This window comes from Sycon ciliatum, chromosome 6 (assembly GCF_964019385.1).
Source record: "Sycon ciliatum chromosome 6, ocSycCili1.1, whole genome shotgun sequence".
In the NCBI taxonomy this organism is placed as follows: domain Eukaryota; kingdom Metazoa; phylum Porifera; class Calcarea; order Leucosolenida; family Sycettidae; genus Sycon; species Sycon ciliatum.
Window position 1 is genome coordinate 19,614,687 of NC_088648.1, and position 17,155 is coordinate 19,631,841.

The 17,155-nt window shown below is 47.2% G+C and overlaps 2 protein-coding genes across 2 annotated transcripts; both read right to left on the reverse strand.

The window, feature by feature from the left end:
* Positions 1 to 713: 713 nt before the first annotated feature.
* LOC135819575 (TGF-beta receptor type-1-like) lies at positions 714 to 6,259 on the reverse strand. Its single transcript, XM_065332809.1, has 2 exons — positions 5,295 to 6,259; positions 714 to 2,378 (listed from the first exon to the last, which is right to left on the reverse strand). The coding sequence occupies exons 1-2, from the start codon at positions 5,970 to 5,972 to the stop codon at positions 1,263 to 1,265; spliced, it is 1,794 nt and encodes a 597-aa protein (XP_065188881.1). The 5' UTR covers positions 5,973 to 6,259; the 3' UTR covers positions 714 to 1,262.
* A 6,469-nt stretch (positions 6,260 to 12,728) lies between these two features.
* Positions 12,729 to 15,312, reverse strand: LOC135819576 (uncharacterized). Its single transcript, XM_065332810.1, has 2 exons — positions 14,508 to 15,312; positions 12,729 to 13,817 (listed from the first exon to the last, which is right to left on the reverse strand). The coding sequence occupies exons 1-2, from the start codon at positions 14,910 to 14,912 to the stop codon at positions 13,248 to 13,250; spliced, it is 975 nt and encodes a 324-aa protein (XP_065188882.1). The 5' UTR covers positions 14,913 to 15,312; the 3' UTR covers positions 12,729 to 13,247.
* Between the last annotated feature and the right edge of the window lie 1,843 nt (positions 15,313 to 17,155).

A 17,155-nucleotide genomic window follows, 5' to 3' on the forward strand; every position in this document is an offset into this window, starting at 1 on the left:
GCGGACCATAAAACTATAATACATGACATGTTGTATTGTTATAGTTTTATGGTCCGCTTTGTCGTAACAATGCACTGGTTGCTGGAACTCGCCAAACCTGGTGCATGTGTCCATGTATACAGCTTTTACTATCTCGGGACATCATGATTACCCTGCTAACGAGTAAGGAAGGAGAGGAGTGTACCCTTTTTTTTTGGTGGGGGACCTAATACATTTTGCAGGGGAGATAATCAATTTTAAAAAGAGACACGTAGTTTTTTTCGGGGGGGGGGGGGGGGATTATACATACTTGGGACAGTGGAAACCGGTTTATCCCAATTTGGGGGTGGGGGTGATACCTAAAATTTATTCCAGGGGAGATTGATCGGTTACCTACATGTCATTGGCAGGGTACTAGTACTTTGAAGTACGCCCATGGGGTTTGGGGGGGGGGGGCACACCATTGATGCGGTGAGCCAAAAATGGGCCTCTATACGTGACAACGATAGTCCCAACATCAGGGAATACGCAGCGCTGATAGATTATCTGAATACGACATGTTCAGGCTGTCTAAGATCATGACATACTCAAAAGACCATGCAGGAACTCAAATCCCCATTTTGCCCTGGAAAAAAATCAGGTCACGGTATGCGTCACCTGAAAATTACGTTGAACTATGGAGCACACTATCAGAGCTGCAACTTTCATAAATACACTTCAGGGACTCGAACAAGTTGGTGAAATGTCCATATTTCTAAAAGATAATGCAGGAAAAATCCAAGTTCTTCTCAAGCAGGACAAAACATTTAGAATCAAGTCGAAAAAGGTTGATGAAAGAGCAAATAAAAAGAACTTGGAGATGAGCTCTATGCTGTTTGCGTGTGTGTGTGTGGGGGGGGGGGGGGATACCTTCACTCACTGTTACGTGATATCAGAAGCAACATGCCTACAGATTTCGGATAGATACCAGCAGAACGAAACAGTACAGGTAATGATGTAATAGCAGCTCAAAAGACCCGCCACTGAGCTTGCAAGTGCGGTCGAGGAAGAGTTAATCCAGGAAAAGATAAAGAAACCAATATGTACACCTATATGCTGACAGGAATAATAACAACAAAGCGTCCGATTCTCTTTGCGAAGTTTCTACGAATACAAGATCCGCTACTAGGGCAAGAGGGATGCGGGGGGTTGTAAAATTATCAAGCAGCCTTTATCTGTATCTAGATCGTTCCATAACAAGAAAAAGAATGCAACAGAATATAGAGTATTGGGTTAACATGTGCTCATTCCACGTTCACAGGCATCTCATATGCCGCCCGCACTATTTGAGCACTTTCACGGCTCTCACGGCGTGCAGCCTGTGCATCGGCATACAGGCCCTCGAGTTTCTTCATCAGGCGCATCATCGTGCACCGGGCCTGGCTGTCGTCACACCAGGCCTCCTCTAGGTGCGTCACCAGGTTGGAGATGTGGCGTGCTTCGCGCCACTGCTCCGGGATGGCGGGACGACACTGGTCGACAACCACCACCTGTCGCACGTCCTCGAGCTCGGGATCGGACGGCACCATGCCCTGATACGGCTGCTCGTACTCCATAGCTACCCCTTCGATGTGCGTTCGCCGACACACCTCCCACAGAACCAGAGCAAACGAGTACACGTCGGTACGGCGAAACGAATCAAACTTGTCGACGCGAATGGTCTCGTTGAGAATCTCCGGCGCCATGTAGCGTCGCGTTCCCACGCGATAATTGAAAGGAATCTGCGGGATGAATCCGTTCACGGCCGTGTTGACACGTGAGTTGCCCATTGAGCCTTGCCCGCTGTCCTTGTCCGTCGTGTTGCGGCGGAAGCCCATGTCCGACTGCTGCGCCAGCGCCTTCTGCGAGTTCCAGGGCATGTCGGCGTCGTTCTCGCGAATGGCCAGCCCCAGGTCGGCAATGCATGCGGTGCCGTCGCGCCGCACCAGAAAGTTGCGACTCTTCACGTCGCGGTGCGCCATCGCCGGCTTGTTGTTCTTGGAGTCGGTGACGCTGGGGCCGGCCACACTGCTGTGCAGGTGCGTCAGGCCACGGCTTGCCGTCATCATCAGCTTCAGGGCCTTCTCCACGGTCAGCTGCACGTTGGGATTGGTGATGTAATCCAGCATGCTCCCGTAGTGGCAGTAGTCCATTACCATCCAGAATTGCGTGCTCATACCGTCGTCGCGGCTGTCGCAGCCGATGAAGCCCAACACGTTCTCGTGCCGCAGCCACGGCGTCTTGTAGATGTCCACTTCATGCATGTAGGAACGGTCGTGCATGGCTTGGAAGATCTTGACGGCCACCTCCTGGCCTCCACGCCACGTGCCACGCAGGACCGACCCGTACCGTCCGTTGCCTATGTTCTCCTTCGGCACGACCTGAAATCAATGCAGGTGAAAATATGCACGCAGATTTGCACAGACACAGACACAAACACACAAACACACACGAATACACACACATACAAACACACACACACACGTGCACACACACATATTATAGAAACACACACACACATACACACACACAAACATGCACACACACAAACATGCCTCTTTTAGTAATTTCTGAATACCAGATACTCGACAAATCGGAAGGGACACATGAAAGACGTTCAGAAGGAATCCTCTTCGAAAGATGTCTAAATACTTACCTGTTGAACTGCGAAAGCCCCCCTCCCTCCCTCCCCAGAGTCGACTTGGAAATAATCCCACGTATGGGCTCACAACATCGCTATAAGTGCAAGAGTACACGGCGAATAAACACCTCTGGTGGCATGAAGCTATCTGAACCGTCCTGATTATTCATTGTGAGCCCATACGTGGGATTATTTCTAAGTCGACTCTGGGGAGGGAGGGGGGGGGGGGGCTTTCGCAGTTCAACAGGTAAGTATTTAGACATCTTTCGAAAAGGATTCCTTCTGAACGTCTTTCATGTGCCCCTTCCGCTATAAGTGCGCGAGTACACGGTGAATAAACATCTCTGGTGGCATGAAGCTATCTGAATCGTCCTGATTATTCAAAGTCAAACGTATTCAAGGAAGTCAGGATATCTGTACAGCTCTTCACTTGTCCAACACAAAAAGAAACTGTCTCTTTACTGCGAGTCACTTGACATGCTATTTTGGCCTGGCCCATCTTTATGGTGACAATTTTTCGATTGCGGAGCTGGAGAAGTGCAGAGTATGTGTGTGTGTATTTGTGTGCGCATGCACGCATGTGGTCGTGTACATTTGTGTGTACGTGTGCGTATATCCATGTGTGTGTGTGTGTATTAAATACCATGTTCATGTTCGAGATTTACACCTGGCCACAACCATACGAGCGTGAGTCATCTTGATATCGAATGCAGTGAGAGGCGCTAGTGCAAGTGCAGCGCTGTGTGTGTGTGTGTGTGTGTGTGTGTGTGTGTGTGTGTGTGTGTGTGTGTGTGCGTGTGTGGTGTGTGTGTGTGTCTGTATGTGCATGTGTCACTGTGTGTGTGTGTGTGTGTGTGTGTGTGGTAGAGGCGGACCCATATGGTGCAGTGGTATGTGCAGCGATTTCCAATCGATAGGTTGCGGGTTCGAGTCCCGACGATTATGGTCACACACGTCTTTCTTCTCTTTCTCAGACTCTTCCTGACTTTTCTTTCATTCTCCTGGGTGGTTACCAACAGCCAGTGAATGCCGGAGTATGTGGTGTGATGTGTGTGCGGGAAAAAAAATGAAAAGACCAAAAATAGGGATTCACTGGCCAGAAAAATCACTTCAAATAGCTGTATGGTGTAGACCAGGCTGAATAGTGACGGTCAATTCTTCAGCCTTGCAAGCTGTTGAATGGTGCAATCCCAGCACAAGTTGCTATGGCTTCTGCCGTAGCATTGCTATCATCGCCTCCGGCGATGGGCGTCAAAGGTCAAGGTCAAGGTAGAGGGGACGGTTTCAAATAGGACATAGGTTGCAAACCGGAACGGACTCAATATTCACTTTCTCTCTTGGTATTTTGATTAGAAAACATATGTCACAGTGAGACTACGATGTGTTATACTCCGAGCCAAAATTTCATGGCTCTGCGATGACCAGAAGCGCCATATCAAGCAGGTGAGTTTTTGACGTGTTGCTTCGCGCTGCGACTTGAGTTTTACGACTTTCGAAAAATCAACTTCTTGTCGCAGGTAAACAGCGGCTCGCCTCTCGCCAATAAAGCACCGCATACCGATCAAAACTAATGGAAGCACACACAAGGCTTATTGTTACTCTGTACTGGCCGTCGTGGAGCGATAGCAATTACCTAATTTCAGACCCAGAGTGAATTAGATGTGCACTCTAAAACGTGTCCAGTTTGGAGGCACCTCTGATTTGAACTTTTTTGAACTGAAAAATTGGGCAACTTGGAGGCAATTGGTCAACACAAAGGAGTGGCTCAGTTCGATTTACTCTGGCCCCAGAGCAAACTTCAACATGCCAGTTTCCTTCCACAAACATATTTCGAGTGAAAAATCAACGCAGATGATCCGTTTGGGTCTATGCAAATTTGGCTGTCAAAGCGTCCCGGTATCGAGCCGTCCCCTCTACATGGTGTGTGTGCGTGTGTGTGAAGCACACGTCCATGACTTCGCCAAATAATCTCAACCAGAGAGTAGTAAAATTATAATTATCGTGTACCACTATACTGTGCCTGATCTCAACTGATGATGTAATCGCGTAATAGGCGATTCAGACTGCGGCCAAAATCACGTCTGAACTTGAATTTCCATGGAGCTGCAGTCTTGTTTCAGAATGTTATGCACAATCCCTGATCAAATCTATCTGAGTCGTAGAAACGTGGTCACATTTGGCCGTAGTCTGAATCACCTATAACCAGTACACTACTGACGATATATTCGTCAAACCTCTACACTACTGATGATGTACTCGTGTAACCTCTAAACTACTGATGATGTAATCGTCAAACCTCTACACTACTGATGATGTAATCGTGTAACCTCTAAACTACTGATGATGTAATCGTCAAACCTCTACACTACTGATGATGTAATCGTGTAACCTCTAAACTACTGATGATGTAATCGTCAAACCTCTACACTACTGATGATGTAATTGCGTAACCTCTAAACTAGTCTGCACAAAATTAATGTCATGGAGCAGGAGCACTCTTTTCGAGCTACCTGGAAAGGCCATGTTTCTCTGTGAGTGTAATGCTATTCTGTACAATTGCAATTTTTCCACAGTACACCTGATTACTGTGTTTGGACAGGTGACGTTTACTTGTGTTTATAGAAATTTTTTTAATGATATCATCAAAGCTTCTTACTGTTCTTGAAAGCGTCAAGGGTGCCATGCGAGTGTGACCTTCCCCCGTTATCGAGATCTCGTCACTGTTGAGAACAGGCGGGTACGGCTCCCCGTCGATCCAATCTATGTCGGGATCGTACATTCTCGAACTGGGTTGATTCGATTTCCACGATTTGCTTCGAACGAAGATGACGATCGTCACTAAAAATATCGACCCAATGACGACAGGAAGAGTTATAGCCACTGGCAGTTCCCATGAAGCTGCTCCGACTTTCTCCGTCAACGCTGGCAGCGAAGTCGCACTTGTAGCAGTCGGGGTCGACAGGACAATGGCCGTCAAATTGGCCGGAGGGAACGCTGCGTTGCACAGATCGTGGTCGGAGCAGCAGTACAAGATAGTGTGATCCGTCAGCAATTTGCTGGCTCTAGTGCATGCATCGGTGTCGACGAAGTGCGCTGTGCATTTGTACTGCACACGATGGAAATCGCCCGTCTCCGGGATGAACCCGTTGATCTCCGCCACGCACATATGCCCGTGTGGTATGGCGTTGCGATCCTCCTCGCTGATTTCGCACGTCTGCGTGCCTTTGTCGTCCTTGCATTGGTCCCCAGAGCATTGCCTGCATATTAGCGGCTGTCCTCGGCACGCAAGCAAGAGCTGCGTAGCGACCAGAACTGCACACAGCAGTGCGCTCATCTTCGAAGTTACTATGAACAAGGCCACTGGTTTTTTTGGTATGTGGATTCCTTGGCGAAACCTAATGCAATCACTTTCAACCGGGAACTGTTTCTTTCCCGTTTCCACACTTTCCTCTTTGTGAACATCTCGGAGGCCGAGGGAGCTGGAGAGCTAGCTCTCTTCACAGATCTCGCGTACACGGCAAGTGCAGCAACACTGCAACACTCCAACAGCTAGCTACGAAAGCCTGCACGTGAAGTGTCTACCACTTATTGCACATGACTAGTAGTACTAGCGCTGGGGAGTCGAGTGGGGTGTGCGGTGCGGAAACACAATTTTTTTCTTGTAGATCTACTTGCTCGACACCATGCCACCAATGACAGAAGTCGTCATCATTATGTACCACCAGTCGCAGTGCAATGCACTCACACGTACCAGATCTAGACTAGATCTACACACACAGATTAATTTTTGTCAGTGCACAAAGTCATTGTCATTGAACATTCTAGTAATGGCCAGTGCATATTAGGAGTGATCACGTACTCATGCTGACCGTCACCGATCAGGTGATGTGGCCACTTGTTGTTGCTTGGACTAGCCAGAGTCAGAGATGGACAATGTTTTGAACAGTTTTTAGGTGTACATGACACTTGTAGCACCATCTTGACTTACATGCAGCACTAGCCTACTAGACTACCGTCGCAATCATCATTGATTTGAATTAATTGCTTGGCATCTTTTTTGATGTTTTACAGCATTTACTTTCGTGTTCTTCCAAAATGACTTGAGTACTAGTAGAACTCAGAAGTGTATCACGTCATGACGTCACCAGGCATGATGATGACAGAAAAATCATATCGACAGAAGTAAGTACAGTACTCAGTAGTAAGTAATTTTAGTTGGAGGAGGACTGCATTGGAAACAAGGCGGAGTACATTGTCACTGTGTACACTGCACCTCAATCAGTCAATGGTATTCCTTGGTGCGCAGATTAGCCCTTGGCGGATTATGCTGGTATAATTACAGGCATAATCAAACAATACTAGTGGCCATATTCTGCATACAAATATAGTTAACCTTTACAGAGTTACGATTGAAGATTTTATTGAGACTTGAGCCTTTACTATAGGGAAGTGTTTTGCCACTAGCTCAGCTGGAGGAAGCGATGTCCCACGTCGCCGGTGCACGTGGCGACGTACACGTACATGTACATGAACTTGCTGAACGGTGGATTGAACCATTTATAATTATGATGTTTCGGTGACGACTCCTTTTATTCTAGGTAGGTGAGGAGAATGTGTAGAAAAAGGATTGACCGCATCAGGGCATCCCTTCCCGGGATCTAACTCCATGATACCCCTGCCCCCAGTGAAGATAATACTTGCTATTACTGTATGAGGCCTAATACATGTACATTACACATGTACATGTACATGACTATTGTACATAATATATTATACTGGTATCTACAAGTGATATTGACTGAGTACGAGGCCATTTGACATGTACATGGCCGCCCTAAAGGACACCAGCCCACAGGCTGCAGATCGCCTCAGAAAAAAGCTGACGGAAATCTTCAAGCGCTTCGACCTAAGAATTACCATCGAAACGAACTTCTTGGATGTCACGATGAACCTGGACACCGGGAAATTTCCACCCTTCCGAAAGCGAAATGACAACCCGCTCTACGTCAACAAGCAGTCCAATCACCCGCCTGGGATCACCAACAACATCCCTGCTGCTGTCAACAAGCGCCTTTCCGCTATATCAAGCGACCCGGAGGCATTCAACCATGCAGCCCCCGTGTACCAGACCGCATTAAAGGCCAGTGGATACACCGAAGTGCTGAGCTTTCAGCCCGAGGCACATGGGCACAGGGGCAGGAAGAACCGCAGCCGGAAAGTCATATGGTAACAGGTTCAACCCTCCTTACTCCAAAAACGTCAGCACAAACGTCGCTGGTAGGTTCCTGAGCCTTGTCTCCAGGCACTTCCCGAAAACATCCAAGCTTGGGAAGGTTTTCAACCGTAACACCCTGAAAGTGAGCTGCAGTTGTATGCCCAACATGGGAGCTGTCATCAGCACCCACAACAAGAGCAACCTGCGAGAGCCAGAACAAACCAAGGCATGCAACTGCAGAATCAAGGAGTCCTGCCCGCTGCGCGGAGAGTGCCAGACGAAGGAGATAGTGTATGAGGCCACTGCAGAATCTACCAGCAAGATAAACATCGGCCTATCAGAGACACCTTTCAAAGCCCGTCACGCCAACCACCTGACCTCCATGCGTCATGAAAAATACAAAAACAACACTGAGCTCGCAAAACATGTATGGCAGCTGAAGAGCGAGGGAAAGCCGTTGACCATTACATGGAAGGTGCGGGAGAAGAGCCGATCATACAGATGTGAGTCAAAAAATGCAATCTATCTACCGCGGAAAAATTCCACATCCTGACTACAACCAACAAGCTCCTACTCAACAAGCGGTCTGAGATGGTCTCGAAATGCAGGCATGAGAATAAGTTCCGCCTCGAAAATTTCACACCTATCAAATGAACTGACCAAGTACTGTACTGCACTTTGCTTGAGCAACCATTATTTCTAATAACACAATCCGTTGGCCTGTTGTTGGCTATGCCACTCTTTTCACGCCAGCCCGTCACCAAACGACTCCCTACTTGTAGCGATCTCACTGGCCCATTGCCCGCCATACTCCTGGCACCTCCACCTATCTGCTGTACACTGGCTCCCCAACGCCTCTTTCCGCGCTTTCATGCTCACACGTACACCTGCCTGTTGCCCGCCACCCTGCTGGCACTTCTTCTACTGCCGCGCCTTGGCCCGCGCCAGCTTTCTCCCAATGCCTCGAACCAGATTTAGCGCTGAATTTGTTTATGCTTTTGGCCCTATGTGTATATAAGCATACTGTTGGGTAGACCCGAGTATCAGTTGTCTGATGATTGCCTAACGGCATGAAACTCAGAGTTACATGTACAACCAACCTGAACGTCCTCCGCTGAGTCTGCTATGTACATGTACATTGTATATCTGACTAAGTACGAAGTCAATTTATATTTTTACCAGGACAAACAGTCCGTATTTCAGATTCCAGAGCGATAACTTTATGAATCCCAGTGTTGTGCAATCACAACCGTTGCACCATCACTTACTCATAGTCGAGACCATGCACTAGGCACCATTCAACTTACGGACCGGCGGATTCTGCTCGAAAAGGTGGCAGATTCTGCTCGAAAAGCAGTGAAATTGGCAGAACCATACAAACCTTATGGCGGGAATTCCTCGAATTCTGCTCCATTTCTTTAACCACATGCCAAACATGCATGAAAATTGCCAGAAAAAGTACCGAATTCTGCCAGTTCTTCTGCCGCCATTATCCGCCGGTGCCTAATTCAGCTGCGCAACCCTAAGCAGTCAAATACATACATGTACAGTTGCCAGCACATACAATGTACATGCACAAGTCATGTACATGTATACAATCAAGTACATTATCACTCCCTTAGTATTGACTCCCATAGATTTTTGCCATACCTAAGCAGTCAAATATTCCTGCATATTTCACTCCTTATGGCTATATTGACCGCTTATATTTGACTCCTTTTTAGCGATTGAACACATGCTTTGGTTCGTGATAAATCTATTATTGACTTCGTACTTGGTCAGTATAGGAAATAGAAGACCTCGTAAAAGCCCACGGCTTCGCCTCGGTCTTTCACTCGGCTTTTATTCCCGTAGCTATGCAGAAGACGTTACTTCAGTAACGTCTGGCGCTAGCCAGGGTCCACACAGCTTTAATTCCCGTAGCTATGCAGAAGACGTTACTTCAGTAACGTCTGGCGCTAGCCAGGGTCCACACAGCTTTAATTTGGTGTTTGTTTGTTTGTTTGTTTGTTTGTTTGTTCGTTTGTTTGTTTGTTTGTTTGTGTCACGCCTGTAGCTATCCCGTATCTGTCCCGTATCTGTCCCGTATCTGTTACTACAAAGGCTGTACAGGATTGTACATAACAGATGGCCACAATATTTTGCTGGTTTCCGTATCTTTCCCGTACCGTACCATCAAACACAGCTGGCCACAAACAGCTGGCCACATTATACCTCTTAATTCCCGTAGCTATGCAGAAGACGTTACTTCAGTACCGTCTGGCGCTAGCCAGGGTCCACGCAGCTTTAATTTGGTGTTTGTTTGTTTGTGTCACGCCTGGCGCTATCCCATATCTGTCCCGTACCGTACCGTACCAACAAAGACAGCTGGCCACAATATTTTTGTTTGTTTGTGTCATCGGCGCCGCGGCATGCCTGGCGCTATCCCGTACCTGTCCCGTACCATCAAGAGTACGGTACCATCAAGAGAATGAGTATATATTATGCGAAGTGTATCGGGGGAATGCATTCAGTGCAGTAACATTTTGTGTGGATTTGTGGGCGAGGCCGAGATCCCACTAGCAGGCTGGCTGGGCCGCCTGTCGACCAGCCCGGGAATCGCATGTAGGCCGATAGCATAATAATTATAACGTGTATACAGTCATGTAGATGTATAGCAGGGAGTCATATTATGTAAACGACTCCCTGCTGTATGGGGAGATTTTCTGGAAAGAAATACAAAGTAGGAAGACGAGTAAATGCAATTAGAATGGATGTTAGCTGCCGTCAGTATAATAATAATAAGAAGAAGAACGCCCGTAATCGGCGGAGTCAGCGCCAGTCCCAGGAAACGTCAGGACAGACATCCCGTCGACTCCAGAACGCCCTTGATCGGCAGAGTCAGCGCCGGTCCCATAGCTATGCAGAAGACGTTACTTCAGTAACTCATTGAAACGTTCTTGCAATACAATGATGTAGCTAATCAAAGGAAAACACATTTCCATCAGTTCTAACACCATGCACGATGAGCTAGGCAACAAAGCATAGCGCAGGGCCCTGAGCTTCCAAGCTCTCTCGTTTGGTATTTGTTTGTGTGTTTGTTTGTTTGTGTCACGCCTGGCGCTATCCGTATCTGACGGCAAAAAAGCATAGGATGTTATAAATTTTTTAATTCTCCTATTTTTTCAGGCATATCCTGGAATTCGAACCCGCACTATCGCCCTACATGCATTCCCCCATACACTTCGCATTCATACCCATTCTTCCAAGTTGCTTCACGTTATTATCTTGCGTTTGAAAGCCCTATTTGAATATTGCGGCCAGCTGTATGTGGCCAGCTGTGTTTGATGGTACGGTACGGTACGGAAGACGGTGTCATATTACCCTCGATCGTACCTGTCCCGTACCTATCCCCTACCGTACCGTGCCATCAAAGACGGCTGGCCACAATGCATATTCAAATAGGGCTTTCAAATGCAAGATCACAAAGTGAAACAACTTGGAAGAATGGGTATGAATGCGAAGTGTATGGTAGAATGCATGTAGGGCGATAGTGCGGGTTCGAATCCCAGGATATGCTTGAAAAATTAGGAGAATTGAAAAATTTATCACATCCTATGCTTTTTTTGCCGTAAGATATGGATAGCGCCAGGCGTGACACAAACAAACACACAAACAAACAAATGTATGCGAAGTGTATCGGGGGATGCATGCAGGGCGCGCGATAGTGCGGGTTCGAATCCCAGGTTATGTCTTAAAAAAAAGGATTTTTTAAAAGAATTTATAACATCCCTATGCTTTTTTTTTGTCTAGGTCATCAAGGCAAAAAAAGCATAGCGTAGGGCCCTGAGCTTCCAAGCTCTCTCGTTTCCTACATGTACATTGACCTCGTACTCAGTCAATATTAGATACATGTACATCATGACATGTAAGCAGTCAATATAGCCCTAGGAGGGAAATATGCAGGAATATTTGACTGCTTGGGTATAGCGATAATCAATGAGAGTCAATAATGAGAGAGTGATAAACATGTACATGTACATGTACATGACATTGTACATGTACATGACATTGTACATGTATGGGGGGAATTCCCGGAAGGATACTGTAGTGACTTTCGATTTGCTACAGTTCTTCTCTGCTTGGCTTCCCCTATTTATGTACATGTACATACTTGAGCCTCCCAAGTTGGGGGGTGTGTTGCCTTGCGTCTTCGAGTTGTACTTAGACCGGTTTGTCCAATGGTCTTAATAGTCTCGTCCTCATCATCATCCAGTAGCTAGTTACTTTCGACATTATTTGTTGCCGAAGGCACATCTTCGTGGCGCATGTCTTCCTCAGATAGGAACTTTCCGCACCTGAGCCTTCCTAGTTGGAAGGTTGTTCGTTTGCGCTTCGTAGATGTTTTGGAGCTTCATATACATGAACATGTAGGTGTCAGGTCGTCGAATGTCTACATGTACATGTATGTTTTGCCTTGTTCTAGCACTATTAGTCCTGCGGCCCAAATCTAAAAGACGTTGTTTTGCAAGTCCCGTTTCAGTCTCAAGCAGACAACCTGAGCTTTGCATGGGTGGAAAGACCATGTCCTAGGGATGTCGAAACGGCTTGTTGTCATGTCCAGAACTAGGGCATAAGCTGGGAAGAACCAATTTTAGGTTTCGTTACGGAAGTCGTTATTTTACGTTATTTTACGACTCCTTGATTGAAATTGGCAGCATGTGATACGATATTTTATTGAAAATTAGTGCAGTCGATGTGAATTTGTTCTTGTATTTCGATGATTCGTAGATCATGGTTGCCCTTTGCCGAGCGTTCATTTCCTATTGATGGTGATTAGAGATGGCACAGATTGATTTGTTGTAAAATTCGACCAAAATCACCCCCAAACATGGATCTTTCGTATGAGAGGATTTCATTTATTGGGACACGATCTCGACAACACCAGCGGAAGAGAGCTAGCACGAGCGAAGCAAAGGACACCGGAAAACGGCAGAGTGATAGCGATCATAAGCTGATCTTAGCAAACGAGCGATATGGAAGATGTTGTAAATAATAGCGCAGTAGTGTATTTGTCATTTGCTGCAGAGTTGAAAAGTACAATTCAAATTCAAATCAATTCAAAAACTTCAATAGTGCGGTCCACTAGCCTTAGCTTTCAGACTCACTGTCCGATTCACAGTCCAATCCACTATCGAAACTGCCTTCACCCTCATCATGGCATTGTATGCATGCGCGCGTGCGCACACACACACACGTACACACACCGCACAACACATGACATTGTGCGCGCGCGCTCGCACACACACACACATACACAAACCACACACGCACGCACACACACACACACCGCACAACACATGGCATTGTGTGTGCGCGTCCGCGCGCGCACACACTCACACATCACATAGCACGCTAGAGATCAGCAAGAACCTGCTGCGACCGTGGTTGAGATGGCGCTGTAGAAGACACCGCAGCCGCCACTGGTTGCCTCGCACCCGAGGTTATAGTCAAAGCCGTACTAGCCAACACATCTGTACTGGAGGCTAATGTAGTACCCAGAGATGAAACGGATCCACTGGTGTTCACCTGACGCGGCGGAGTAGCGGATCCTTTGAAGCCGAAATGAGTGGGCAACACGACATTGGCGGGGACAAGCCCAGTGGATATCGCAGCGGGCCTATCGTAACTCCTGGCAGTGAGCCTATCGTAATTCCTGGCAGTGGGCCCGTCGTAACTCCTGGCATTGGGCCCGTTCTCTTGCCGGACACTGGGGTGCGCAGTGGACGTGGATGCGGGCAGGAAATCTGCGGCGACCGGCTGGACTGGGATGGTTGGAGCCGGGCCAGGTGCGTTACTAGTATGACTGTTCGGCAATGACTGGGTATTACCGGCCATCGGACCGTTTGCAGACGACACAGACAAGTGGTTGCTCCGTGAAGAGTGCGCCTGTATACCCATGCCACTTACCATACATGTCAATTGCTGAAGGAAACACACAGTTCAAACACAAAACGCAAATGAAACACGCCAATGAAATTCGATCCTTAAACAAGTCAAGTTCGCATGTCCGCGTTATCACGGGCTATACAATTGTGTTTAGAAAACAACCAGTTTATAATTCTGTCTCTTCTTGCATAAAGTCAGCCTAGAATACTGACGTCAGCTTTGGACATTACTCTGACTCGGACCACAAGCCCTGATTTATTCTGACCTACATGTGTACCGTGTGAAGTAGCGCGAGAGCCAAGCTGGTCGTAATAATACGTGTAACAGCCACGAACGTAATTCAACCAAAGAAGACTACCACATTACATGAGCATGAACACTTGCATTCCATTTAATACATTCCTATGTTGTAGATGTCAGGCACTGTAGTGTTCACGTCTACATACACATTGTGGCATTCCTTGGCCACCCAGACATTCATGATAGAAGCGCATCGTGTTATGTTATGCATGCAGCATGTGCCGTTTCCCGAGCGCGCGTGTGAAATGAACTTAGCGGCTTTTAGTTGCTGTGCATGAGTTGAGTCTGAACTCATGATCTGGTGTGTACATGCAATCATGTGATCTTGTAGTTGAGCGTATGTGTTATTTGGATTTCCTTGGTCATGACCAAACAACAAAACATAATCAAATTATTTCTACACATCCAACAATGCCAAGAACTCACCTGGTCCCCAAGTAGCTCATTATCTTCTTTTTCAGCATGAAAGTTGGATACTAAGGCGGAGTGTGATGGTCGGCCAAGCTGGTGCCGTTTGCAGTTATTGTACTTATCCGTGAGAAGCTTCATGGGCAAGGCCCTTGCAGACTTCAACTCGGACAGTATATACAGCACCAGGCTGTCAAATGTTTCGTAGGCCGACGGCTGGTCACTCCCTTTGCCACTTCGTTGCCGGTGCATAGTGGCCAGGTGGGTGAAGGCACTGTAGCATGCTCCGACGTTGATAGTGGATTTCCGCTGCAACGCAATCTGGGCCATTCTGGAGCGAAAGCCAAAAATCTTGCGTTGTTCTCCAACTCTGCTAGATGCACATGTCATGAGGCACAAGTCTGCAGATGTGGATTCAATCATTGTACATCTCTCCTTGTTCTACGCTTTGCTGGTACATGGTGTCCCATCATCACATACATGTATCTCCTCCAATTCAGAATGGCTTGAAAAGTCATGGCCACGTCCAAGTGGCAGCCGACCCAGCAACGTTTTGTTAGTGTATGTACTGTAGCACTTGCGGTGGTACCATCCGCGGACGCTCTCGCACAAGAAGGTATAGCTCGTCCTGCCTGCATTTAGCAGCTTCAAACAAAGTTTCCCAACTCTGCAAAGTAAATCGGGTTTGCTTTTCCTGCGATGCATTGAACGCAATGGCACAAGCAAAATTCCCGCGATACAACGCCATTCCCAGGACGAGGCCTAAGAAGCTCCACGGCCTCTTCCTCCATCATGTCAAAAGGTGTTTACCATGCTGTGAGCGGTGGGCAGGAGGCACTCAAGCAGCGCGAAACGCAACTACTATGCAACTACCAAACGAAAATGCAATTCTACATTTAAAAGAGTATTCTGTCGGTGTCGTCGTCATCTTCAAAAATTTGAAAAAGGCGCTCCTTTCCGTGAACTGTGCACCCCCAGATGGTGCGCAGTATCGCCGACGAGAGCGGAGAAATTGGCTTCTCCTGAGCTTCTGCCCTAACTCTGAAGATGACAACAAGCGGAATCCAGGTCAGGTATACGTAACATACTTTAGGCCGTAGTGAAGAACCCAGGTTGTCTGCTTGAGACTGAAACGGAAATTTTTTTTGAAGTTTGGGCCGCTGGACTATATGTGACTGCATAAGATCTCCTTACCTTTGTGGACTCGTATTCATATCCATGTAACTAGTAACGTTATTGGTTCTATCTCTTTTGTATATATTCAATCTGCGTACATAATTTTTACAAGATAGCCATATACATGTACCATCATTGTCACTGTGCAAACGGCGGAAAATCGCGCAGAGATGCATGTAGTACAGTAGGCCTAATGTACAGTCATGTCCATGGCTGTACGTTTACACACACAACAGAGGCGAAAGGTTGTGTAGCTGTAACTTTAAATTTCACGCATTTCAGCGATCATCAGACAGCAGCATTCACTATCGAATCCTCTACGAGCAGGCCTAGATATTTGATGGTAGTGTGGAAGTTAGTGCGTGTGTGTGAAGTGAAGACGTAGCATGGGGAGAGTGGTATTGAGTTGTTTGTGAGAGTTAAAGGATACACCGGTAGGTGAAAATAGAGGCGATAACAGGGCAGTGTTACCGAGCCATCGAAGGCGATAGCGACAGTAGCGCAAGACCATGGCAGGCGTGAAGAGGGAGAGAGAAAGCACAATGGCGCCAAACCTGGTGCAAGTTGCGCCATTTTGAAAAAAACAACTCATGTAACTGATGGTGGGAATTTGGACATGTAATTACTTGTTCTCGTGTCTGCATTTCGTCGTTTTCGATACCAGCTCCGACTTTTGTTGATGTTGACCGTTTTGTCTGCTTCCAGTATCTCTAGTTTCTCAGCCCAGGCATAGGGGACACCGCTTGGCCGCGTTTGGGTAGGCCGGGGCCTTGGTGACGACTGACCATTTGACAGAGTGCGGAGTGTTCTTCAGCTTGAGCTTCCATATGCACTTGGACAGCTGCGTGATTTTTTCCATCCTCACATGCAGCGTCGTGCTCATGTGATTGTTGTCGCTGCTCTCTTCTCTTCTGCTCTCTGTGCTGGACTTTTGCCTTGTACACGATGCATCGTACTTGGCAGTCGCCGTCAACTGGGCAGGTGCTTTTGTCTCGGCGGTTACATCGTTTACATGTATATATACGTGGACACAATGTCATAGTGGATCTGATACATGTATTAGTTCATGACATTGTATACAATGAGAGTTCACTTGCACACCAGGTTTAACAAAGTGTGATGCACTGCTAGTGACTATGGCGGTACATGTATGGGGAAGGTAATCTAGCCAGAAGCAGTCGGCGGTCAACAGGTATGTAGAGGTACGTACATGTACAGTATACTTGAAATAAATAGGATATGGGCCCTGAAACCAACACACGCGCACACATACACACAAACACACACACACACATACACACACAAGCGCCACACACACACTTGCTATCCAAGTACGAATCGTGACACCCTAGGTTCCACTACTGACCACTACCTGGGCGTAAACAAAGCGCATGTCCCTTCGCACTGCCCGGATAATCCGTACGTTGTGGTCTTCCTTCACCATACTTTTACATATACATGTACATGTACATGACATGGTGAACATGTAC